The sequence below is a fragment of the Salmo salar genome, chromosome 26 (genome assembly GCF_965601325.2).
Source record: "Salmo salar chromosome 26, fSalSal1, whole genome shotgun sequence".
Lineage (NCBI taxonomy): Eukaryota > Metazoa > Chordata > Actinopteri > Salmoniformes > Salmonidae > Salmo > Salmo salar.
This window is the reverse complement of record NC_138316.1, coordinates 17,590,405-17,618,122: the sequence shown is the minus strand read 5'-3', so window position 1 is coordinate 17,618,122 and position 27,718 is coordinate 17,590,405. Positions and strand designations below refer to the sequence as shown.

Below are 27,718 nucleotides of genomic sequence, written 5' to 3'. Positions count from 1 at the left end.
GTGACTCATGAGTTCGTGAATTTCCGATATTCCCGCACTCATCAAGCAAAACAAACGTGGCTAACTATATAAATATTATTATTATTTTTATTTTTTTACAAATGACAACTGTACATAAATCTATATGGAGGCTGAAACGTTTTGGACGTTTTTTGCCTGGGACCAAAGAAGACGACGGTAATCCGTGGAAGGTGACATGAAGTTGTCTAGTGAATTTTGTCCAACAACGTCTGTTTTATAGGAGATAACGCTAGCCAAAGTTAGCTACCTAATGCCACTTGCTAGCTTGGCTAACCAAACATTGTTTACAAATATAGCCTAGTTTACTACATTAGCAAATCAAATAGTTATAGGCCTACACTTTACATTATGGATCTTGCCTCAGATGTGATGTTGAAAAATGTGTCTTGAAACTTCTTTCGATGTTTGAGCCCAGTGAAAGCGCGGGTGAATTGGTGCTCACCCTTGTGGAATCCGGTCATATGTTGGTGTCCCAAGGTCACGATCTTCTGGTAAGTGAGTTGAGGTCTAGTTACTAGACTTTATATGCCCTTTGATGTCCAAAAGTCAAGTAATTCCTGGATGGATCTGGTTCTAGTTTTTACAGTCCTTTATCTGGACTCGCACATTTCATGCATGCACATCTCTAGGCCAAATAACAATGTGTCCAAATAAGATCAAATTCAAATAAAATATCCCCCAATATATTCAATAATTCATTATTATATACCAAGTTACTGCCAAATGTACACTCAATAGACATATAATAACTGTTATTGTCCAACCTGCACTCATTGTTGGCCTAAATTACACTGACTACAAAACATTAGGGGGCCATTCAGAGGGTGAATGGGCACGACAAACGATTGCAGTGTCTTTGAACAGGGTATGGTAGTAGATGCCAGGTGGACCAGTTTGAGTGTGTCAAGAACTGCAACGCTGCTGGGTTTTTCACACTCAATAGTTTCCCATGTGTATCATGATTGGTCCACCACTCAAAGGACAACCAGCCAATTTGACACAACTGTGGGAAGCATTGGCGTCAACATGGGCCAGCATCCCTGTGGAATGCTTTCAATACCTTGTAGAGTCCATGTCCCGAAGAATTGAGGCTGTTCTGAGGGCAAAAGGGGGTGCAACTCAATGTTAGGAAGGTGTTAATGTTTTGTACAGTCAGTTTTGTACACTTTGTACACATATTTTTTATTAACAAATATGCCTTCTAACTAATGCTAGTCTAAACTTAGATCTATTTTATTAGGATTATAAGCAGATAGTCTAGCTATGGATACAATTGTATGTTTTTTGCAACAATGTTGAAAAGTGACCCCAATTTTGGCATTCAAATGACTTGATTACAAGCCCTTAAAAATACAAGGAACGAGAACAAATACTGAACACCTGCTATGTTGCTGCTGTACATAGAGTAGTGCCTGTGTTAGTGTGTAGTTTATCCTGTGTCTTCTCAAGGTTCACTGACAGACTCTGTGTGCAGCTGAGAGACTCGGTGGGAATTGCTATAGAAACACAATGGCCATTGCTGCACTATGCCACATCGAGTGCTGGATGGAAAGTGGCTACAGCTATCGTGCTGAGCCAGGGTGCCAGGCAAGGCTACATGCTTTTTCAGGTCAGGACACAAAGTGCTCTCTGACAAAAGGGGATAGCGGTCATTGATAGATCGGCGCCCTTAATCTTAATGCTCTTGAGTATCTTTCAATGAAGAGAGTTTACAGTAGTACACAGTGGCTGATGCCAGGGTAGTCCCAACTGAATGATGATGCCATATTAGGATGCACCATGCTGGAGGAGAGAGAGTGTGTTATTGTGTGTAATCATCATCCAGATTACTCCTGATTCTAAGATATAGTGAAATGGGGGCTTTTCTCTCAGTATTTGGAGGAAGGAGGGGCGATTGGAATTATAGGAAATGGAACCTCTCAACCTGACTCGGATAACTAACCATGCCTCAGAAAACGACTGGCTATGCCTCACAGAATGGCTTGAAGACAAGTCTTGTTGAAATTATATAATGTAATTACTTCCTGATATGATCATTTTCAACTAAAAATACAAATTTGATCTAATCCCTTCGGAACAACTCAGCGGGGTAGGAAAATTGAAATCTGTTTTGAATCTGGAAGTACGGAGCTGAAGTGTAATGTTTTATGTAACAGAGCTGAGTAGACTATTCATCCCTCCATTGTGCTGAAGTCCATTTGAAATGGAGAAACATAACTTGCCGTATCTACAGTGGCAAGAAAAAGTATGTGAACCCTTTGGAAATACCTGGATTTCTGCAAAATTGGTCATAAAATTTGATCTGATCATCATCTAGGTCACAACAATAGACATACATAGTCTGCTTAAACTAATAACACACAAACAATTATACGTTTTCATGTCTTTATTGAACACACCGTGTAAACATTCACAGTGCAGTCTGGGAAAAGAATGTGAACCCTTGGATTTAATAACTGGTTGACCCTCCTTTGGCTGCATTAACATCAACCAAATGTTTTCTGTAGTTGCGGATCATACCTGCACAACGGTCAGGAGGAATTTTGGATCATTCCTCTTTACAAAACTGTTTCAGTTCAGCAATATTCTTGCGACGTCTGGTGTGAACTGCTCTCTTGAGAACATGCCTCAGCATCTCAAATCGGGTTGAGGTCAGGACTCTGACTGGGCCACTCCAGAAGGCATATTTTCATCTGTTGAAGCCATTCTGTTGTTAATTTACGTCTGTTTTGGGTCGTTGTCCTGTTGCATCACCCAACTTCTGTTGAGCTTCAATTGGCGGACAGATAGCCTAACATTCTCCTGCAAAACGTCTTGATAAACTTGGGAATTCATTTTTCCGTCGATGATAGCAAGCTGTCCAGGCCCTGAGGGAGCAAAGCAGCCCCAAACCATGATGCTCCCTCCACCATACTTTACAGTTGGAATGAGGTTTTGATGTTGGTGTGTTGTGCCATTCTTTCTATAAACATAATGTTGTGTGTTCCTTCCAAACAACTAAATTGTAGTTTCATCTGTCCACAGAATATTTTGCCAGTAGCGCTGTGGAACATCCAGGTGCACTTTTGCAAACTTCAGACGTGCAGGAATGTTTTTTTTGGACAGCAGTGTCTTCTTCCGTGGTGCCCTGCCGTGAACACCATTCTTGTTTAGTGTTTTATGTATCGTAGACTCGTCAACAGAGATGTTAGCATGTTCCAGAGATTTCTGTAAGTCTTTAGCTGACAGTATAGGATTCTTCTTAACCTCATTGAGCATTATGCGCTGTGCTCTTGCAGTCATCTTTGCAGGACGGCCACTCCTAGGGAGAGTAGCAACAGTGCTGAACTTTCTCCATTTATAGACAGTTTGTCTTACCATGGACTGATGAACATCAAGGCTTTTAGAGATACTTTTGTAACCCTTTCCAGCTTTATGCAAGTCAACCATTCTTAATGTTAGGTTTTCTGAGATCTTTTTTGTTCAAGGCATGGTTCACATCAGGAAATGCTTCTTGTGAATAGCAAACTCAAATTTTGTGATTGTTTCTTTATAGGGCATGACATCATGGGAAAATCAAAAGAAATCAGCCAAGACCTCAGAAAAACAATGGAGACCTCCACAAGTTTGGTTCATCCTTGGGAGCATTTTCCAAACGCCTGAAGGTACCACGTTCATCTGTACAAACAATAGTATGCAAGTATAAACACCATGGGACCATGCAGCCGTCATTCCACTCAAGAAGGAGACGCGTTCTGTCTCCTAGAGATGAACGTACTTTGGTGCGAAAAGTGCAAACCAATCCCAGAACAACAGCAAAGGACCTTGTGAAGATGCTGGAGGGAACAGGTACAAAAGTATCTATATCCACAGTAAAATGAGTCCTATATCATCATAACCTGAAAGGCCGCTCAGCAAGGAAGAAGCCACTGCTCCAGAACCGCCATAAAAAAGCCAGACTACGGTTTGAAACTGCACACAGGGACAAAGATCTTACTTTTTGGAGAAATATCCTCTGGTCTGATGAAACAAAAATAGAACTGTTTGGCCACAATGACCTTCGCTATGTTTGGAGGAAAAAGGGGGAGGCTTGCAAGCCGAAGAACATCATCCCAACCGTGAAGCACGGGGGTGGCAGCATCATGTTGTGGGGGTGCTTTGCTGCAGGAGGGACTGGTGCACTTCACAAAATAGATGCCATCATGAGGAAGGAAAATTATGTGGATAAATTGAAGCAACATCTCTATACATCAGTCAGGAAGTTAAAGCTTGGTCGCAAATGGGTCTTCCAAATGGACAATGACCCAAAGCATACTTCCAGAGTTGTGGCAAAATGGCTTAAGGACAACAAAGTCAAGGTATTGGAGTGGCCATCACAAAGCCCTGACCTCAATCCCATAGAAAATTTGTGGGCAGAACTGAAAAAGCGTGTGCGAGAGCAAGGAGGCCTACACACTTGACTCAGTTACACCAGCTCTGTCAGGAGGAATGGGCCAAAATTCACCCAACTTATTGTGGGAAGCTTGTGGAAGGCTTCCTGAAACATTTGACCCAAGTTAAACAATTTAAAGACAATGCTACCAAATACTAATTGAGTGTATGTAAACTTCTGACCCACAGGGAATATGATGAAAGAAATAAAAGCGGAAATAAATCATTCTCTCTACTATTATTCTGACATTTCACATTCTTAAAATGAAGTGGTGATCCTAACTGAGCTAAGACAGGGAATTCTTACTAGGATTAAATGTCAGGAATTGTGAAAAACTGAGTTTAAATGTATTTGGCTAAGGTGTGTCTAAACTTCCCACTTCAACTGTATATACTGAGATCATGTGACAGATCTTCTGACACTTAGATTGCACACAGGTGGAATTTATTTAACTAATTATGTGACTTCTGAAGGTAATTGGTTGCACCAGATCTTATTTATAACATAGGGGCTTCATAACATAGGGGGTGAATACATATACACACACCACTTTTACATTTTTCTTAAATTTATTGAAACAAGTAATTTTTCTCGTTTCACTTCACCAATTTGGACTATTTTGTGTATGTCCATTACATGAAATCCAAATAAAAATCCATTCAAATTACAGGTTGTAATGCAACAAAATAGGAGAAATGCCAAGGGAGATGAATACTTTTGCAAGGCATTGTACTTTCCTGAAACGGATGACACAAACAACTGGATTCGTTATCCCTTTCATGCCCTGCCTCAAGTCCACTTACCGATAGCTGAACAAGAGAGCCTCATCGAAATTGCAAAAAGCGGTTCTGTGAAAATTGAATTTAATCAGAAGCCACTGCCAGATTTCTGGATTGGGCTGTGCTCAGAGTATCCTGCCTTGGCAAATCGCGCTGTTAAGACACTGATGCCCTTTGCAACCGCGCACCTATGTGAGAGTGGATTCTCGGCCCTCACTAGCATGAAAACGAAATACAGGCAGAGGCTGTGTGTGGAAAATGATTTAAGACGGAGACTCTCTCATACAACCCAACTTGTTATGTGCATCCTTTCAAGCGCACCCTTCTCATTAACCTGTGGTGAGTTTATATGTATATGTTTATATGTAAGATGATTAAATAAAGAGCAAAATTATTGATTATTATTTGTGCCCTGGTCCTATAAGAGCTCTTTGTCACTTCCCACGACCAGGGTTGTGACAAAAACTCACACTCATTCTTATGTTTAATAAATGTATAGTGTGTGTGTGGCAGGCTTACAATGATGGCAAAAAACAACATTTGAGAGTGCGCTGACCCTGGTGCTAGTGGAGGTATGCAGCTGGATGTTGAATGTTTGAAGGGGTACGGGACTATAAAAAGTTTGGGAACCACTGGCATAACAAATGACTAGCTAAACATTTTAAGATTTTGATTGTGTTCGTAAATTCAACCTGGAGTGCCAGAGTGCGCTCTAGGCGTTCGTAAATCCAGAGCGTTGTCAGATTGTCCATTCATAAATTCGGAGCGTTCAGAGCGCACACTGGACGCTCTGGCCAAGAAGTAGGGTTGATCCAAGCATTCAACAGCAGTCAAGCACCCAAGCTAACGTTGGCTAGCTACTTCCAGACACAAATGAGACTGAGAGAACACCTCACTCTGACCATTTTGCTTGCCCTAGCAGTGCTGGTTATGCTGTAACTGTCCTACTGGCAACAATTTATTTACGCTTTTTTTGCCGACGTTTACTGGCACCGTGTAATGGCCGTCGAAAGGAGTAGACCAAGGCGCAGCGTGGTGAGTGCTCATCATTAACTTTGAATAGAACACTTTCAACAAAACAAGAAAACGAACGACAGCTAAACAGTTCTGTCAGGAACATGAACTAAACAGAAAGTAACCACCCACCAAAACCCAAAGGAAAACAGGCTGCCTAAGTATGGCTCCCAATCAGAGACAACGATAGACAGCTGTCCCTGATTGAGAACCATACCCGGCCAAAACAAAGAAATACAAAACATAGAAAAAAGGACATAGAATGCCCACCCTAGTCACACCCTGGCCTAACCAAAATAGAGAACAAAAACCTCTCTATGGCCAGGGCGTGACACACCGGCCATATTCAACAGGTGTTGAATATAAATTCATCAGTTATTCTGCGCGAGACTGCTCTGAAATCAGAGTAGATAGCCAGAATGAACAATGTCCATACCACTTAGCTAAGAATTATGTGAATAATGAAGTCAATAAACGTTGGGTAGTTAGTTAGATAGCAGATAGTTAATAATACTGCCTGGCAAGTACAATGTATTAGTAGCCAGCTAACGTTAGGTAGCTAGCTAACATACCTACTGCTGTAATGCTATGCGGTTCATAAGGATAATGTAGCTAACAAATTGTCACAACAAACTTATTTGAAAAGTCAATACTTTATTACATTACTCAACATATTCTTAAAATGTTTCATAATTAGTTAAACCAATGAATAATTTGTATCCGCTTTCGTCAGACTTCGGCTGCATATTTTCGCCATTTTCTTCAAATCTGAAAATGTTGTGAAGCCACGCCCATTTTCGGAAGAATTGCATTATGGGCCCTAAAAGCACGGAAATAGTGTCCACTGCATGTATACTTCGTATTTTGTCCAAATTTAGTACGACAACCTTTTGGCATGCTAACTATATCCATACTATGACCAATAAGCATACCATGTACTCAAATCACGTCACAAATAGTATGTTTAGTGTGGTTAGTATGAGTATTTGAACACAGCTTATGACTCTCAAAGATGATATTTAGTACAACTTTCAGCCTCCAACAGCTGTTTGTTTGAGATGGAGATGGAAGTTATCTTTACAAATACATTCTGATGTCTGGATGGGTTTCTGAGTCAATAGAGCCCCCTGCAGGTGCGCTTATGCCATTTCAGATAATTTGAGATTGCTCCTGCTAACCAAAAGTAGAGCTGTGATTGCTGCATGCTCCATCTGATACTATTAAATGGACTTGTATGTCTCATTGAAGACATAAGGATTAGCTGTGTGCCCTATCCAATATGACTTTGATTTTACTACTATGACTTTTGACTGTTGTTTGTTTACCATTGTAAGTCTGTCTGATTGTTGTGTTACTGCATTTTTCAGGATGGGTTTTCCTTGCTTGATGCTCCAAGCTTCCTCAAAGTTCAGCAGAAATCAGATACCCTGCTCTTCCGTCTGACTGTTAAGGTGGGTTGCGAAAGTTATTTTCTTGGAGATAAAAGCCTTTATTTGCTTTTAGAAACAACACCATTTTTAAATAGAAGCTACAGTAGCTACAGTATACAAGCTACAGTAGCTACAGTATACAAGAGTATACATACCAACTTGTAGCACCTAGTTTTATATGAAACTTAGGCTAATGTTAACTACAAGGCAACACCGGAATTTTACAGAAGGTAATTTCCTCAGCAATTTGTATAGTGGCAGCTTTATTTACCATAGCCAGATTTCACATTGACATGAGTGTGGCAGAGCTAATGTTTGGCAGGGGTGGCTGTGCTGAGACAACAGTGTAATTGGTCATTAAATGGCCTGAATTAAGGGGATCTGAGGCCTGACACGATGCATTTTAACAGTCTTGGCACAACTAGCTCGCTGTGAGTGGTGTTTTGGCTGCCCATGTTCTGCCAAGGGCCTGGCTTGTGAGTGATATGTAGGCTAAATAAGTGTTGTAGGTAAGTGCCACTGTGATGAATTGTAAGTGGCGTGTCAAGCTTGTAGTCTGCTGGTCAAAATTGCCTCAGTAGCGGCGAAGAGGAGATATAGGCCAGCTTTCACACGAAACAATGCTGTGTATGTTTAGGGGGAGAGCCGTCAGATCAGGATGCAGTTCAGTGGCAGCAGGGCTGAGGCCCTGGAGGAGTGTAGCAGTGCAGTACTCAGACTGAAGGTGTACCTGCCTGTCACTACACAGGGGGGCCACCACCACCACTCAGCTGCCCCCCAACATCCAATCAGCCCCCTACCAAGACCACTGCACAGGATCAACAGGTACTCAACAACACATTCACACAGAAAACATGTAGCTACGTATTGCATCATGAAAGTGTATTTTGTGACATCTGAATTGTAACAGCTCCAGCAATACATTAACTAATTGAAATGAGTGCATTGCATACATTTTTTTTCACCTTTGTTGCTGTTCTTATTTTAAGAATGTTATTCTTCATAATGTATGAGGCAAACTATAGTTAATGAGGGACTAAAGTTACTGTTGTTACAGTAAGAATAACCCACTAGATGGTGCAATTTACAAGCATGAAAACAATATAGCTTGTTTAATACTGAACGGCCCTGGAACCAACTAGGTTAATATGGATTTTATGTATGAATCAATGACAATGTGTGATATGTTAATCCTTAACCTCCCCACACAGAAGGGGGAGAAATTAAACCAACAATAAACACCATCACACACATTTGAAAAAGCTCTCAGTGAGGATGAATGAGCCATGATGACTGAGGGAAATCGTTCAATAAAGGATTCAGCTATGATGCAGCTTAACCTCCCTTGGTGTGTTGCCATGTAAAGTCCTGTGGCATTAGTATCATCTCTTTTAACCTTGTCATCAGGCGAGTGCTGGGGAGGCTATTGCTACTGAACCTGAGGTCGTCCAGGGCTCTTTATCCATCAAACGTCTTACCCAGGTAAGTTGGTACTGACACAACACAGTGATTAGATAGATGACTGATGAATGCTGAGGATGATGATTCATGTAATGATCACTTGATGGAGTTTGACAATCGCGCGAGCTGAATAAGTAGTAGTTATTTAACATTCAGGAGTTACTGCTCTCACCCACTGAGCTTGAATGTAACATAGACTTCATGGGGTTGTAGTTATTCCCTGCCACTACTGAAGTGTAGAGTAGGCCAATGAAATAATTAACACTTAATTGACTTGGGAGATTATATACTGCTCAAAAAAATAAAGAGAACACTTAAACAACACATCCTAGATCTGAATGAAAGAAATAATCTTATTAAATACATTTTTCTTTACATAGTTGAATGTGCTGACAACAAAATCACACAAAAATAATCAATGGAAATCCAATTTATCAACCCATGGAGGTCTGGATTTGGAGTCGCACTCAAAATTAAAGTGGAAAGCCATACTACAGGCTGATTCAACTTTGATATAATGTCCTTAAAACAAGTCAAAATGAGGCTCCATAGTGTGTGTGGCCTCCACGTGCCTGTATGACCTCCCTACAACGCCTGGGCATGCTCCTGATGAGGTGGCGGATGGTCTCCTGAGGGATCTCCTCCCAGACCTGGACTAAAGCATCCGCCAACTCCTGGACAGTCTGTGGTGCAACGTGGCGTTGGTGGATGGAGCGAGACATGATGTCCCAGATGTGCTCAACTGGATTCAGGTCTGGGGAACGGGCGGGCCAGTCCATAGCATCAATGCCTTCCTCTTGCAGGAACTGCTGACACACTCCAGCCACATGAGGTCTAGCATTGTCTTGCATTAGGAGGAATCCAGGGCCAACCGCACCAGCATATGGTCTCACAAGGGGTCTGAGGATCTCATCTCGGTACCTAATGGCAGTCAGGCTACCTCTGGCGAGCACATGGAGGGCTGTGCGGCCCCCCAAAGAAATGCCACCCCACACCATGACTGACCCACCGCCAAACCGGTCATGCTGGAGGATGTTGCAGGCAGCAGAACGTTCTCCACGGCGTCTCCAGACTCTGTCACGTCTGTCACGTGCTCAGTGTGAACCTGCTTTCATCTGTGAAGAGCACAGGGCGCCATTGGCGAATTTGCCAATCTTGGTGTTCTCTGGCAAATGCCAAACGTCCTGCACGGTGTTGGGCTGTAAGCACAACCGCCACCTGTGGTCGTCGGGCCCTCATACCACCCTCATGGAGTCTGTTTCTGACCGTTTGAGCAGACACATGCACATTTGTGGCCTGCTGGAGGTCATTTTGCAGGGCTCTGGCAGTGCTTCTCCTGCTCCTCCTTGCACAAAGGCGGAGGTAGCGGTCCTGCTGCTGGGTTGTTGCCCTCCTACGGCCTCCTCCACGTCTCCTGATGTACTGGCCTGTCTCCTGGTAGCGCCTCCATGCTCTGGACACTACGCAGACAGACACAGCAAACCTTCTTGCCACAGCTCGCATTGATGTGCCATCCTGGATGAGCTGCACTACCTGAGCCACTTGTGTGGTTTGTAGACTCTGTCTCATGCTACCACTAGAGTGAAAGCACCGCCAGCATTCAAAAGTGACCAAAACATCAGCCAGGAAGCATAGGAACTGAGAAGTGGTCTGTGGTCCCCACCTGCAGAACCACTCCTTTATTGGGGGTGTCTTGCTAATTGCCTATAATTTCCACCTGTTGTCTATTCCATTTGCACAACAGCATGTGAAATTTATTGTCAATCAGTGTTGCTTCCTAAGTGGACAGTTTGATTTCACAGAAGTGTGATTGACTTGGAGTTACATTGTGTTGTTTAAGTGTTCCCTTTATTTTTTTGAGCAGTGTCGTTAGCCGATATCACAGCTTTAAGTCTATACAAACAAATCATCAGATCCCTGGTGTATCTTTATTTTTCCTCAGCACTTCCTGGGCGAGCATGGTCTGTCCTTGCCCCTGGTGTACCGCCACAGTGCTCTGTTCCATGGGGAGCTGGAGCCCTTCCTCCGCCTGTGTCTCTTGGATCCCAGCTTCCCTGCCTTGGTGGAGGAGGTGGAAGGGGAGCTGAAGAGAGTGCTCCAGGACTGAGGAGCTGAAGCTCATCAACACGAACAGCCAGAGAGAGACAGGTCAACTCACTACACATGGTACACATGTGGGTGGGTTGTGGAAGAGTTGGGGGATGTGTTGTTCTTCATGCTGCTGATTGTGTAAATGTGTGCTGGAACATAGTGACTATTGTGTTGTAGGAGGATATTTATAGCAGGGCAAATGTTGCGGTTTCTAGAAAGGATTTTCGAGGCAAAAAAAACTAAATGTATTTTGGAGCCTTTTATTTTCAAAAATGTATTGGTCTCGTATGTTATTGGTCTGATGTTTTATCGTGGCTAGAGATACCGTAGTTCCTTCCATTCCCACCCTAATGTAGGTCCATTTGCACTGCAATACACATGGGTACACTGTATTTATAGGACAGGAGTCATGCAGCTACAGCAGTGCATTTTGCTATACCAGCTTCCAAGTGATCCCACAATATTAAAGCTTCACTGAGAAAAACAAACTGCCCCCAATATATCTATATATGAATACATATTGCATAGGATAATAGCCATGCTGTACAATTTCAGAAAAATAAAATGAATGAATTAAGTTGGGAAATATAAAATGTATTTTTTTCTTTACATACAGTATTTGCTATTGTTTGAACACTCGTACCTCAACATATACAAGACATCCTAAGTTACTCTGAAAAATAAAAATAAACACTCATTTTATTTATAACTAGATAGATATAGTAGTAATTTTCATATAATCATTTTCAAGTAAATACTGCCAGACATCGAATCCCTTGCATCACATTTTCACTATAATGGCTGTTAAGAGTGGACTTTCCTTTCACTAAATAAAACATAGTTTAATGACAATGAATCAGCTGTACAAAGTTATTTAAGAATATAACAGTATTTTTCAGTTCAGGACAATTTCATAAAAAAACATAATTCCTTTGGACGCAAAATAGCCACACAGACATGAGGGAAAACAACAAAGTCTATTCTGGGCATCCTATTGCGTAATCATTTGCATGCGTTTTACATGATATGTAATACAAAAAGGATCACCTCTGGTTGGAGGACATGATAAAATGAATAAAAGAGACATCAAACAGCACACAAAAAAAGATGTGCACACCTTTCGTGATGGAATTAGTCATCTCTCCGTCCAGGACTGTTCATGTAAGACTGAATAAGGCATGCTTAAGACAGCCATCTTGTTCTTTTCTGCCAGTGTTACGCTGTTATTGTTTTTTCTCATAAGAGAGAGATGAGATATGCTTCATTAAAAATTGCCTGGAGCTCCCTCCTCAGATACCTTCATATGGTCAAGATATGCAGTTAGTCATCTGTTAATGAAAATCAGGGGAGAGGAAGGAATTAGTATAACCTGTGCACATTATCACATTCCTACAGTATATCATTTAGTTCCCTGTTGACTTCCATATGCCTCAGATTCCTTTTTCTAAAGGCTAGAATACTCACTGCAATGAAGGCCGGAATACTCACTACAACGAGTAGCTTCTCATTTTATAAAGGCCGGTATACTCACTACGAGTAGCTTCTCATTTTATAAAGGCCAGAATACTTACTGCAACGAGTAGCTTCTCATTTCGTATTCCTCTGGCGCACGTTTTTGTCTTTGTGGTTGTTTGTCGAATTTGTTTTCCTAGTGAAGAAATACCAAGAGTTTAGTCAATTCCAGGGGGAAATGATGATATGTGTATGTATACAGTGTATTCGGAAAGTATTCAGACCCATTGACTTTTTCCACATTTTGTTACTTTACAACCTTATTGTAAAATTGATTAAATAATTTTTTCCCCTCATCAATCTACACACAATATCCCATAATGACAAAGAAAAAACAGGTTTTGAATTTTTTTGGTAAAAAAGAAATACCTTATTTACTTAAGTATTCAAACCCTTTGCTATGAGTCTCGATATTGAGCTCAGGTGCATCCTGTTTCCATTGATCATCCTTGAGATGTTTCTACAACTTGATTGGAGTCCAACTGTAGTAAATTCAATTGATTGGACATGATTTGGAAAGGCACAGACCTGACTATATAAGATCCCACAGTTGACAGTGCATGTCAGAGCAAAAACCAAGCCATGAGGTCGAAGGAATTGTCCATAGAGCACAGAGACACAGATTTGGGGAAGGTAAAAAAAAAAGGGTAACAAAAAAACATTGAAGGTCCCTAACAACACAGTGGCCTCCATCATTCTTAAATGGAAGAAGTTTAGAATCACCAAGACTGTTCCTACAGCTGGCCGCAGGGGAGAAGGGCCTTGGTCAGGGAGGTAACCAAGAACCCGATGGTCACTCTGACAGAGCTCCTGAGTTCCTCTGTGGAGATGGGAGAACCTTCCAGAAGGACAACCATCTTTGCAGCACTCCACCAATCAGGCCTTTATGGTAGAGTGGCCAGACGGAAGCCACTCCTCAGTAAAATGCACGACAGCCCGCTTGGAGTTTTCCAAAGGAGTTTGCCTAAAGGACTCTGACCATGAGAAACAAGATTCTCTGGTCTGATGTTAGATTGAACTCTTTGGCCTGAAGGCCAAGGGTCACATCTGAAGGAAACCTGGCACCATCCCTACGGTGAAGCATTGTGGTGGCAGCGTCATGCCGTGGGTATGTTTTTCAGCGGCAGGGACTGGGAGACTAGTCAGGATCAAGGGAAAGATGAACGGAGCAAAGTACAGAGAGATCCTTGATGAAAACCTGCTCCAGAGCGCTCAAGACCTCAGACGGGGGCGAAGGTTCACCTTCCAACAGGACAACGACCCTAAGTACACAGCCAAGACAATGCAGGAGTGGCTTTGAGACAAGTCTCTGAATGTCCTTGAGTGGCCCAGCCAGAGCCCAGACTTGAACCCAATCAAACATCTCTGGAGAGACCTGTAAATAGCTGTGCATCAACGCTCCCCATCCAACCTGACAGAGCTTGAGAGGATCTGCAGAGAAGAATGGGAGAAACTCCCCAAATACTGGTGTGCCAAGCTTGTACAGTGGTTCCTCCTTTAAAAGTTGCGAGCTTACACCGCAGGCCTTAGAGGTACCCAGCGTCACGGCTTCATTGCTCCAGACCACCGCAAGGGGGAGTTAGAGCACTTATTATGCATTTGGGTCCCGAGGTTTTTATATGACCAATCATATCGAGTGGTTCCAATGACGAATTTGACGCGAGCCACCGGTCCCTGGTGACTTTCTTCAGCAAAGATGGCTGACAAAACATTAAAGTGGAAGCAAATGTAAGTAATTATAACGTCATAACAAGTCAAGCAAAAAAAATATATATTTTACCTTTATTTAACTAGGCAAGTCAGTTAAGAACAAATTCTTATTTTCAATGATGGCCTAGGAACAGTGGGTTAACTGCCTTGTTCAGGGGCAGAACGACAGAGTTGTACCTTGTCAGTTCGGGGATTCGAACTTGCAACCTTTCGGTTACTAGCCCAACGCTCTAACCACTAGGCTACCCTGCCGCCCCGGAGGAATATGTTAGTTAATGTAGAGACAAACGACTGTGCATATTTTTTTGTCATAAAGTTAATTTACGAAAATCGCTATTTAGCAAGTCAGCTAGCTAGTGCTATGACATGAGTATGAAATTGTAATTCGTGTTGTTTAATGTTTTAGAGACTCCTGAGAAAACCTGCAAACCAGACTGTCGTCTTGTGAAACAGTGGATGTAAAGAATCTAGCTAGCTAAAGCATTTACTGCAAATTGAATGTACAATTGTGTTAGCTTGCCCTGCTTATATTTGCCATGCAATGCAGCTGAAGTAACATAGCTAGCTAACTATTTATTTGCTTATTGTTTAGTGGAGGATAAAAAATAACTGTATTCCTATGAATGTGTAGCTAGCTACAGTATGTAGCCGATCTGTGTATGGACCCTTAAAACATGTGGTATGAATATTAGTTCAGAACCTATGAACCTCAGCTATCATAGTTGTTGTATCGACTTCAAGTCTGAATGGCATTAATGAAGCCTATGGATTGAGTAGAATATAATAACTTTATTGTGCCAAGGATGCAAGTCCTATATACATGTACTGTTATTACCACGCATGAGATCCCCACATTGTAGCCTGTACATTGAATATATTCACTGATCATGTACACTTCCTTGGCAAATAAAGGTGCGGTTCAGGTATGAATCTCTTTGAGACATTCTTTTTCAGTCATATCTAATACTAGTGTATCAAACTCCATTCTTTGAATGATGCTGTGTCTGTATGTATGTGAAACAATTATACACTTCAACAGTGTTTACCGTTGGACATCAATGATTACACATTGTAACTATGCAATAGACTATAAACATGTTTTAAGAAAAGGCTGATTTGTAATTCATATAGCGAGAAAAAAAACAGTACACTACACTTCCTATGAACATCTAACTCCCTTCGTCTGCATTAATCTGAGGACACATGATAGGTGTAGTATTTCAATGAGATACTTAATTTCAACCAGTGGAGAATGTGAAACTCTTTATTGAAAGTTCATTATCCAGGTGTTATAAATACATAATACATGCACTATAAATATTATAATTGTAATATATTACAAATACAAGTTAAATCTGTACTTCAATGCACAAATGGTGTGCATTATAAAAAAAGAGGAGGTGGGGAGAGAGGTGTAGAAGACAGAACAGGAAAGAGGTAAAACAGAGGCGCAGGGAAGACAGCATATGATTAATGAATTACAGTGCTACCCTAATATTCTCTCAGTTCATCACAATTACATAGTGTCTCTAGCGGTGTCTCCTAACCAGCCTTGTGCTCCCAGTCGGCCCGAAGGTTATCTTAATAAGAGCGGGTGAGGTGGCGATGACGGGACTGGCTTCCTCTCTCACATCAAAACATACCTTTAGAAAGACAGATGGATAGAAAGAGAGCATGATTAAGCTTTGTTTTTTTGTATTCTAACACGGTCAGTCATCATAATCATCAGGAGGTGAAATGCAGAACTGACCTTGGATCATTAACTCTGGGACCACTACATCTCCATCTGTATTTCAATGTAAAGCATCTCTTTAATAATACTTCCTGTTGACCCGACCAAGCGACCTCTCACCTATGATCATGCTGTGCCCTCTGTGTCAGCCAGTTCAGATGCGGGAGGGGTTCACCAACACAGCTGATATAACTGTGTGTGTGTAGTCTCACCTGGTGTCCACACTAAGTGGCTACATAGTACTTTATGCTGAAAAACAGACACATGAGGACAAACAATAGAAGATAATGTCATTATTAGACTTTTACATTACCAGATCACAAATGAATACATAAATACCACTTGAAGCTTGATGATGACTTGATGATTTGAATTTGTTGTGTGGTGTCAGGTTCACCTCTGTACTTAAAGGGTGATTATTCCAACTCTCTGTGAAATGCTGCAGATCTGCCCGCAGACGAGGTAGGAACACATATCCCACACAGAAGAGGTGGATAGAATTCGACAGGTCAAGGTAGCCTTCTTCCTCCAAACTGTGCAGCAAGTTGTAGTACTGACATGTCACAGCACTCCAAACATCTCTCCATAAGCGTTCTACTCTAACAGAGAGAAATAAAAGGTTTTGTGTGGGGGAGGAACCTAATCTCTGTGGTCCTGTGGTCTTCCTCCATGAATAGTGAACACCGAGGTGGGTCCGAGGTTATAGAAATGCAAGTTGTGTGAGCCTCTGTGAGTGGTTACTGACTGTATGTGACGCAGACACCTATCTGAGTGTACCTTAAACATTTAAATATAGAGGGCTATGTGTCTCACCACTTGGTTATTGCTAGGCTAACCCCCAGGGAAATCATGACTTGGCAGCAACGGGCTTGATAGTCCAGTGAAAATGGCTGAGTGTTTATGTGGTGTAAATCTGAAAATTAGCATCTGACATCTTAAGGGTTTTTTAATTAATGCATGCGAGACAGGTTCCATGTACAACAAAACTGGCAGAGAGGAAGAGAGAAAAAGAACACAAGAGTTTAATTACCTCTGGTTATGGACACTTATGCCAGGAATAAAGTTCCCACTGCCTCTTCCTCGGACAGTGAACATACATCTGGCAATATCTACATGTTCGACCCCTTGATCAGCTCACACTCTGAAAGTAAAGAAAATAGCTTATTTTTTGTAGATATGAAAACAATAACTGAGGTATGACCGTTCAATCTAAAGCAGAAGGTGTCATTTTCAGGATACTTCAATACAGCACAGAAAGCTTAACACCAGACTGGTATTGTGGTTGTTTATTAGGTGATGGGAAATATGCAATATGCATACAAAATAATATACTTACCTTCCTTGAAAATCCATCTATACTGCCAAAGATGACAATGTTGTATCTGGAAAAAAAAGCATTGGAATTAAAAGTGAAATGTTTAACCTATTAACCTGCTTCATTATTCATGTATTACCAGTTGATGAAGAACAACTCCAATTGTATATACATCATTGAAAATGTGTCTATGAATAAGTAAGAATAAAAAAGTTAAAATAACTTCTTAGATTTGATGGAGACATTATACATCTTAGTACCTTATCAATTTATGATTTGTATCAATGTGAACGAGAGACAGGGGAGCAGGAACAGAGTATTTTTGCCGAGCAATGCAACGAAGCTGGATCATTCTGGCGATGATACCTGCACCATCTATCTACACGCTGCAAAGACTCTTTGCCATTGTACATGATGGCCCATTGCTCTGAGACATCCTTTGACCATTCTAAAGCCTGCATACATCCTTGCCTTTATGGCGCTGACTTTCTGGTCTAACTCTTCATCTGACATATCAGAATAGCATTCCCTGACAGACATATTGTGTTCTTTCATCCTTCTGTAAAAAAAAGCTAACCGTTACACTGTCATGAAATATGATTATATATCTCGACTATGAAACAAATAGGACATGGCCTGCTTATGAGTTGCCATGAAAGAAAGTTAGATGAATTCAACTGAAAATGGCGAGAACAGGCATACGTAGGTAAATGTTTTTGGTTAGCTTGATAATAATAATTCCATGATTTATTATTCTACGGGATGTTTGTATCTATGTAATATAGTAGAATGTTATGAACCGACACTGAATCGTAGGAGCTAACTACTAGCTATGTAGAAGATGGACAGAAGAACGCCCAGTGCTGCTTACCTGAGATGCCATCATCACACAGTCCTTCGTAGGTGTCCGCTATGACTTCCTTTGTGTCGGAAAGAAAGGCTGAACAATATTGGTTGTAGCCAAACTGACACTCAAAAAATGGCCAAAATGGAGGGTGGTTGATAGCGAAATTAAATTGTTTTCAAATACATGTTTTGTTCTCGAATAAGTCTGGCGCTCTATTACAAAATATTTGATTGCAAATTAGTTTTTTTACTTCGAAGCCTCTTTTGCTTTCACAACAATTATTTTTGATTGAAAATAAAAAAAAAAGTTGCTTTCAGAACAATTATTTTTGATTGAAAATAAAGTTTTCCTCTCGACAAAAATACACAAATGTACCTCCACAGCATATAACAATTTGCTTTTGAATAACCAGACCTTCATACAAACTTGCTATGCAGAATTCTTGATGCACAACCGAAGATGCTGCCATATCCTGCCAGCACGCCCACAAGCGAGCCACTCAGGCTGAGAATGACGCGTGGAAGAGGGCGAGGAACGAGATGGGAGTAACAACAATTTGTTGCAAGTTGGGGAGGGGGGCTAATAGCTGAACAATAGACTATTCAACTTTTACTAAAGAATAGTCTAATAGCCAAGCAAGGTGTGAAAACCCCCTGTTCTATCACAGACCAGATTTGCCCTAACGACCAAGGGGGAGTTTGAGCACTGATTATGCTTTTGGGTACCAATGCACTACTGTATCTCTAACTGACAATGAATGGGCAATATAAACCAAATAATAAACTGATAATTGTGCACGACTTCAAATGAAACAAGCAGGGAGCAGGTTTCGAACCCTCAACCTTCTTGCCCGAAGTCCAGCACGCTATCGACTGCACCAAAAGCATGCTCAAGCCGCAGTGTCGATAGAGCGCGTCCTCACGGTAGCTTGCTACTCGATGTAATAAAGTAAATACTTTGTAAATAAATTACCTTACACGTTATGTTCGCTGACAATTTGTTAGCTACGCTGTCCTTACAAACCACATAGCATATCATTACAACAGTATGTACCGGTATGTTAGCTATCTACCTAACCTTAGTAGTTATAAATCAAATCAAAGTTTATTTGTCACGTGCACCGAATACAACAGGTGTAGACCTTACAGTGAAATGCTTACTTACAGGCTCTAACCAATAGTGCAAAAAAGGTATTAGGTGAACAATAGGCAAGTAAAGAAATAAAACAACAGTAAAAAGACAGGCTATATACAGTAGCGAGGCTATAAAAGTAGCAAGACTACATACAGACACCGGTTAGTCAGGCTGATTGAGGTAGTATGTACATGTAAATATGGTTAAAGTGACTATGCATATATGATGAACAGAGTGTAGCAGTAGCGTAAAAGAGGGGTTGGCAGGTGGTGGGTGGCGGGACACAATGCAGATAGCCTGGTTAGCCAATGTGCGGGGGCACTGGTTGGTCGGCCCAATTGAGGTACTCTTTACATGAATGTACAGTCGTGGCCAAAAGTTTTGAGAATGCCACAAATATTAATTTTCACAAAGTCTGCTGCCTCAGTTTGTATGATGGCAATTTGCATATACTCCAGAATGTTATGACGAGTGATCAGATGAATTGCAATTAATTGCAAAGTCCCTCTTTGCCATCCAAATGAACGGAATCCCCCCAAAAACATTTCCACTGCATTTCATCCCTGCCACAAAAGGACCAGCTGACGTCATGTGAGTGATTCTCTCGTTAACACAGGTGTGAGTGTTGACGAGGACAAGGCTGGAGATCACTCTGTCATGCTGATTGAGTTCAAATAACAGACTGGAAGCTTCAAAAGGAGGGTGGTGCTTGGAATCATTGTTCTTCCTCTGTCAACCATGGTTACCTGCAAGGAAACACGTGCCGTCATCATTGCTTTGCACAAAATGGGCTTCACAGGCAAGGATATTGCTGCCAGTAAGATTGCACCTAAATCAACCATTTATCGGATCATCAAGAACTTCAAGGAGAGCGGTTCAATTGTTGTGAAGAAGGCTTCAGGCCGCCCAAGAAAGTCCAGCAAGGACTGTCTCCTAAAGTTGATTCAGCTGCGGGATTGGGGCACCACCAGTACAGAACTTGCTCAGGAATGGCAGCAGGCAGGTGTGAGTGCATCTGCACGCACAGTGAGGCGAAGACTTTTTGAGGATGGCCTGGTGTCAAGAAGGGCAGCAAAGAAGCCACTTCTCTCCAGGAAAAACATCAGGGACAGACTGATATTCTGCAAAAGGTACAGGGATTGGACTGCTGAGGACTGGGGTAAAGTCATTTTCTCTGATGAATCCCCTTTCCGATTGTAAAAAGAGGGGTTGGGGGGGGGGGCACACAATGCAAATAGTCCGGGTAGCCATTTGATTACCTGTTCAGGAGTCTTATGGCTTGGGGATAAAAACTGTTGAGAAGCCTTTTTGTCCAAGACTTGGCACTCCGGTACCGCTTGCCATGCGGTAGTAGAGAGAACAGTCTATGACTGGGGTGGCTGGGGTCTTTGACAATTTTTAGGGCCTTCCTCTGACACCGCCTGGTGTAGAGGTCCTGGATGGCAGGCAGCTTAGCCCCAGTGATGTACTGGGCTGTACACACTACCCTCTGTAGTGCCTTGTGGTCTGAGACCGAGCAATTTCCGTACCCTGCAGTGATGCAATCAGTCAGGATGCTCTCGATGTTGCAGCTGTAGAACCTTTTGAGGATCTCAGGACACATGCCAAATCTTTTTAGTTTCCTGAGGGGGAATAGGCTTTGTCGTGCCCTCTTCACGACTGTCTTGGTGTGTTTGGACCATTCTAGTTTGTTGTTGATGTGGACACAAAGGAACTTGAAGCTCTCAACCTGCTCCACTACAGTCTCATCGATGAGAATGGGGGCGTGCTCGGTCCTCCTTTTCCTGTAGTCCACAATCATCTCCTTAGTCTTGGTTATGTTGAGGGATAGGTTGTTATTCTGGCACCACCCGGCCAGGTCTCTGACCTCATTCCTATAGGCTGTCTCGTCGTTGATCAGGCCTACCACTGTTGTGTCATCTGCAAACTTAATGATGGTGTTGGAGTCGTGCCTGGCCATGCAGTCGTGAGTGAACAGGGAGTACCGGAGGGGACTGAGCACGCACCTCTGGGGAGCTCCAGTGTTGAGGATAAGTGTGGCAGATGTGTTGCTACCTACCCTCACCACCTGGGGGCGGCCCGTCAGGAAGTCCAGGATCCAGTTGCAGAGGGAGGTGTTTAGTCCCAGGATCCTAAGCTTAGTGATGAGCTTTGAGGGTGCCATGGTGTTGAACGCTGAGCTGTAGTTAATGAGTAGCATTCTCACATAAGTGTTCCTTTTGTCCAGGTGGGAAAGGGCAGTGTGGAGTGCAATAGAGATTGCATCATCTGTGGATCTGTTTGGGTGGTATGCAAATTAAAGTGGGTCTAGGGTTTCTGGGATAATGGTGTTGATGTGAGCCATTACCAACCTTTCAAAGCACTTCATGGCTACGGACGTGAGTGCTTACGGGTCTGTAGTCATTTAGGCAGGTTGCCTTTGTGATCTTGGGCACAAGGACTATGGTGGTCTGCTTGAAACATGTTGGTATTGCAGACTCAATCAGGGACATGTTGAAAATGCCAGTGAAGACACCTGCCAGTTGGTCAGCACATGCCCGGAGCACACGTCCTGGTAATCCGTCTGGCCCCGCAGCCTTGTGTATGTTGACCTGTTTAAAGGTCTTACTCACTTATACATCAAACTTGACAGTATATTAACTATAGGCTATCTAACTACCCAACGTTTATTGACTTGATTATTCCTGTCATTCTTAGCTTAGCTAAATGGTATAGTCGTTGTGTGTTCTCAATGGACATTTGGGTGCTTTCGTTATTTCACTCTGGCTATCTACTCCGATTTCAGAGCACTCTCATCTGTGTGTACCAGAGCGCAGAATAATGAATTTACGAGCGCTCAACACCCGTTGAATATGGCCGGTGTCAGTAAACGTCAGTAAAAAAGCGTAATTCAATTGTTTCCAGCAGCACAGTTAGTCACCAACGCTCTGGTTAACACGAAAACTTCTTAACCAGCTCTGCTAGTGCGAGTAAAATGGTCAGAGTGGTCTTATTTATGTCTGGAAGTAGCTAGCAAGCTAGCCAACGTTAGCTTGGGTGCTTGACTGCCGTTGTAAGGCCAGAACGCTCAAATCAACCCTACTCCTCGGCCCGAACGTCCAGTGAGCGCCGAAAGCGAAACGGTCTGAATTTACCCAGAGGGTTTTTCGTTTTTCATGGAATAGAAACACCATAATATTAATCAAATTAATTAAGCAAGTACCAGTCAAAAGTTTGGACACACCTACTCATTACAGGATCTTTCAATATTTTTACTATTTTCTACATTGTAGAATAATAGTGAAGACATCACAACTATGAAATAACACATATGGAATCAGTTGAGAACAAATTCTTAATCACAAAGACAGCCTACTCCTTCCTCCCGGTCGGGGAATTGAACCCCGGTCTCCCGCGTGCCTGCAATATGGAAGACTATCGAATGCTTCTCAAAGATGCCCTCTGGTGGTCAAACTAGCACTAACTTGCATTAACAGAAAAAAATGTCTGACAATTAAATGACGTGCCACAGAATGCTGCGGTAGCCCGCAAGGTGTGCCGCAGTATGACGCAACTTTTAAAGGAGCAACCACTGTAGCGGCATACCCAAGAAGACTCAAGGCTGTAATCGCTGCCAAGAATGCTTCTACAATGTTCTGAGTAAAGGGTCTGAATACTTATGTAAATGTGATATCAGTTGTTTTCTTTTTATACATTTGCAAAATGTATAAAAACCTGTTTTTGCTTTCTCATTCTGGGGTATTGTGTGTAGATAGATTTTTTTTAAAATCAATTTTAGAATAAGGCTGTAATGTAACAAAATGTGGAAAAAGTTGAGGGGTCTGAATACTTTCCGAATGCACTGTATATTATATATTTTTTATTGTAGAGAGAACAGAATATTTATCATACTTACGTTGGTGCGGCTGGCTCATCATCTTCGTCACGAGGGGAGAGAAGAGGGGAAAGAGCACAAAAACAATGGAATATTAGACAACATGGTCGTCCCTCAGAAGTGTCCAACACACTGCTCCCATATTTTCTTTCAAATGTTTTTGACATCTTAACTGTAATTAAATATCAAATGGATTCAATTACATGATTGTTGCATGACTGTAGCAGTTTAAAATGCAGTCATGTCAGTGTGAAGTATTGCAAATTTGCAACTGATGTTAACATTCTCTGAGTTCCCTTGTGGATCCCACGGTATGGGTATTTTGCATGGGTTGTTCCCAAGTTCCATTTGTCATTACAGAATACTGAAGTTCTAGGAATAAAGTTGACTATTTGAGGTATCTAGGTCTGCATTTTTAATTTGACTGAGTTTGACAATAAAAGCTTTGAGTTGTGTAAGCAGGCTTTACGTGTACATGTTTTATTGGAATAGTGTTTTTAGTGTAGAGTTGAATTGCACAGCAGCATGCAGTGTGAGTGGACATCATTGTACATTAGAGTGATTAGCTAGTTAGTACATGTTTTTGACCATACACACGAGAAAGAATGGGTCAATAGGTCAGTATAGTAAACATGGAGAGTGAAAGTGTGTTCAGTAGCATGCAACCAGAGATCTGGGGCACGTATTCATAAACCATTTCAGAGTAGAAGTGCGGATGTAGGATCAGTTTGCCTTTTAGATCATAATCCGTAAGATTATATAGAGAGGGGGGACTTGATCCTAGATCAGCACTAAACTATGAGACGCTTTATGAATACGGCCCAGAGAGCAGCAGCATGCCATTGGCAGTTAAATGGGGGTATGGTGGTCACAATGTGAGACGGGACAGAATGGCTGCATGTGAGACAGTCTTGGGGACAGAGGGGGCACATCTGTTCGTGCGTGCCCAATCCCACCTTTTTCCACCTTTGGCCCCTGGGTGTGGAGTTATCCAGTCGGGCAAAATAATATTTAGAATATGTGATTCAAGTCATGAAATTGCAAACAAACAAAAACACTCTTTTACAGTGTAAAGAATATTAAGAGTATAGCCAGGGTAATATCAATGTATTCAGCAAGTTATTCTTGTATGCCAATGGGTTGATATGTTCTGCATTACATTTTTACAGTTTAGTCATTTAGAATATGCGCTTATCCAGAGTGACTTTTCACCTAGTCGGCTCGGGGATTCAAACCAGCGACCTTTTGGTTACTGGCTCAACGCTCTTAACCGCTAGGCGACTCGCCATCCTACATTTTGCATAATGTCATTTTTCCTGGTTGTTTCCTAATGATCCCACACAGTAAAAGAAAGTGGAACCCTCACAACAGGTTATTTAAAAATGTTTTTGCTCTTTAAAAAATCTCAACCTTTGCTTTGGATCACTTGGCAGTGCATTATCAGTGCTGATACTGTCGTGGAAATTTTGAATCAAATACTTCTCAGATACCGGAGCTTGTGAATTCAAATAGACTTTATTACAAACAGTAACAAAGCCGAGCAATTCCATAGAAGAACTGACTCTTCATTCTTAGTACTTGGCTTTTATACAGTCTTACCCATACATAACATTGTCACTCCACTTTATGAATCTTGTTGTCTTGCTTAGTTTCCATTATCTTATTGGCTCAGACATTGGGGCATAGATTCTATTGGTGGCGTGACATGCACACTCCTACTGGTGCCTATAACTGATTAGCTAATGTTCCTGTCCATAGGTCTTCACAAGTTCAGGCCGATGTTGTCTATGTATGATTAACCCATGTGCATGTCCAGTAGCCTTCACAAGATCAGATATGGCCCAGACCAGTCATTTCGGATCATCCACACGGATTCTGGGGGGGGGGGGGTCAAAATGAAAAGTAAGTCAGTATCTGGTGTGACCACCAGCTGCATTAAGTACTGCAGTGCATCTCCTCCTCATGGACTGCACCAGATTTGCCAGTTCTTGCTGTGAGATGTTACTCCCCTCTTCCACCAAGGCACCTGCAAGTTCCCGGACATTTCTGGGGGGAATGGCCCTAGCCCTCACCCTCCGATCCAACAGGTCCCAGACGTGCTCAATGGGATTGAGATCCAGGCTCTTCGCTGGCCAGAACACTGACATTCTTGTCTTGCAGGAAATCATGTACAGAACGAGCAGTATGGCTGGTGGCATTGTCATGCTGGAGGGTCATGTCAGAATGAGCCTGCAGGTAGGGTACCACATGAGGCAGGAGGATGTCTTCCCTGTAACAAACAGTGTTGAGATTGCCTGCAATGACAACTAGCTCAGTTGTCATTGATGATGTGACACACCGCCCCAGACCATGACGGACCCTCCACCTCCAAATCGATCCCGCTCTAGAGTACAGGCCTCGGTGTAACGCTCATTCCTTCGACGATCAACGTAAATCCGACCATCACCCCTGGTGAGACAAAACCGCGACTCGTCAGTGAGGAGCACTTTTTGCCAGTCCTGTCTGGTCCAGCAACGGTGGGTTTGTGCCCATAGGCAACGTTGTTGCCGGTGATGTCTGGTGAGGACCTGCCTTACAACAGGCCTACAAGCCCTCAGTCCAGCCTCTCTCAGCCTATTGCGGACAGTCTGAGCACTGATGGAGGGATTGTGCGTTCCTGGTGTAACTCTGGCAGTTGTTGTTACCATCCTGTACCTGTCCCGCAGGTGTGATGTTCGGCTGTACCGATCCTGTGCAGGTGTTGTTACACGTGGTCTGCCACTGCGAGGACGATCAGCTGTCCGTCCTGTCTCCCTGTAGCGCTGTCTTAGGCGTCTCACAGTACAAACATTGCAATTTATTTCCCTGGCCACATCTGCAGTCCTCATGCCTCCTTGCAGAATGCCTAAGGCACGTTCACGCAGATGAGCAGGGACCCTGGGCATCTTTCTTTTGGTGTTTTTCAGAGTCCTTAGAAAGGCCTCTTTAGTGTCCTAAGTTTTCATAACTGAGTTTATAAAAAAGCTCTTGAGGATAGAGGATACTAAAAGGAGATTTCAGAGCTGGCTATTAGCACAAGTGATGCAGTGTGCTGCATCTCTGATTCGGTTGATATGACCATTGCAGATAATCTACCTTCATCTACTCGTTGGGGGGCCCAAAAAATATCATGCCTACCACCCCTGTTCTACACCAAAGCAAGTTTCTCTCTCTCTCCCCCTCCTGTACATAAACCCTTGCCAAACTAGAGGCCTTGCCTACGGGTGCAGGAGATTGGTTGGCGTTTGTCAAAGCACTACACTGTCTTCACACTGTACACAAAGCCAATGGTTACTTTATTGGTGAATTTGCATAATTTCTGTTTAATCGTGTACTGCAGTGTAACAAATTTACTGACATATTTAACGCTGAAAGCATCATGGGAAGGATTATACAGTGCATACACAATTCAGACTTCAGAAATAGAAGTCTGCATAATTTAGCTTTTTAATCTACCCTGTCTTTTTTTTCTTTTTTTGATAGCATCTACAGTATATCAGTGCCTTGGGGAACCTAGGGTGCATACTATCTCTCCTCATTTGTGTGGGGCGGTTTGAGTGATTTACCACTCCTATATAAGACAAGTGAAGAAGACTTGTATAAAATGTATACAGCTATAAACAAGACATAGTTTCAGTAGGCTGATAGCAATATATGTTTTAATCATCAGAGACCACCACCTATACAGGAGAAAACATGTCAAACTGCATTGGCACCTCTAAATGGAAATGAATACGAATGGAATATATACATAATTTCAACATATATATTGTCTATGCAAAGACGCCAAACAACTTGTAGTCAAATAATCTGATAAACGGGTGTTGACATGGTGGTCTGGATGGACTGTAGTAGAAACAGATCAAATAAAAAAATCATTCTCTGAAAACATGCAAGATCTCTCTCACTTACCAACCGTTTAGATAATGATGCCATTTGGAGAGAGGGGGAAAGAAGTCATAGTAACCAATTAATTCATATCTTGCTGATATCCTGAATAAAGTTGATAGAACCATAGGCGGGTGAAGCCTCAACAGCCTTTTTGGCTTTGACTCTACACTCAAATGTTTAAGCCTTTGTTTGACTTTGACACTTTGGAATCTAGCTTTAAAAGTTTATATTATTGTATGTTATCAAGTGGTTTTGCTATTAGGACAGATATTACTCTGTAAAAGTAGTAACTAGTTAGTAGTTACCAGCGTAGACTACTTTGAGAATAACTTACCTGTGGGTGTGACGGGCTTTGATTGGAGTAGGGTAACAGGGATTTTCGATTCTCTACTTTAAGCCCTCAGCCATAGGCAGAACTTGTAGGACAAAGCCAAAATAACACATCAAACTTCCCCTGATTCCCTGTCACAAATTATTG

The 27,718-nt window shown here is 42.1% G+C and overlaps 2 protein-coding genes across 2 annotated transcripts in view; one reads left to right on the top strand and one right to left on the bottom strand.

The window, feature by feature from the left end:
• The first annotated feature begins 107 nt into the window (after positions 1 to 107).
• On the top strand, positions 108 to 11,264 carry LOC145864224 (uncharacterized). The gene is made up of 5 exons (XM_082969467.1): positions 108 to 6,246; positions 7,593 to 7,676; positions 8,293 to 8,480; positions 9,063 to 9,137; positions 11,059 to 11,264. Exons 1-5 carry the CDS (start codon positions 6,211 to 6,213, stop codon positions 11,201 to 11,203), a joined length of 528 nt encoding a protein of 175 aa, XP_082825593.1. The 5' UTR covers positions 108 to 6,210; the 3' UTR covers positions 11,204 to 11,264.
• Positions 11,265 to 11,447: 183 nt separating this feature from the next.
• Positions 11,448 to 27,718, bottom strand: part of LOC106587217 (neuroplastin) — a 39,229-nt gene continuing 22,958 nt past the window's right edge. Inside the window, exons 7-9 of the mRNA XM_014175392.3 lie at positions 23,353 to 23,374; positions 12,779 to 12,855; positions 11,448 to 12,535 (exon numbers count right to left, since the gene is read on the bottom strand). Of these exons, the coding sequence (XP_014030867.2) occupies positions 12,795 to 12,855; positions 23,353 to 23,374 (83 nt within the window). The 3' untranslated portion in view covers positions 11,448 to 12,535; positions 12,779 to 12,794. The remainder of the gene's footprint in view (positions 12,536 to 12,778; positions 12,856 to 23,352; positions 23,375 to 27,718) is intronic.

Coding starts and splice junctions, on each gene's coding strand:
- LOC145864224 (XM_082969467.1), top strand. CDS start 6,211: ATGGCCGTCGAAAGGAGTAGACCAAGGCGCAGCGTG. Junction 7,677..8,292: donor TCTTCCGTCTGACTGTTAAG/GTGGGTTGCGAA, acceptor GTGTATGTTTAG/GGGGAGAGCCGTCAGATCAG. Junction 9,138..11,058: donor CCATCAAACGTCTTACCCAG/GTAAGTTGGTAC, acceptor ATTTTTCCTCAG/CACTTCCTGGGCGAGCATGG.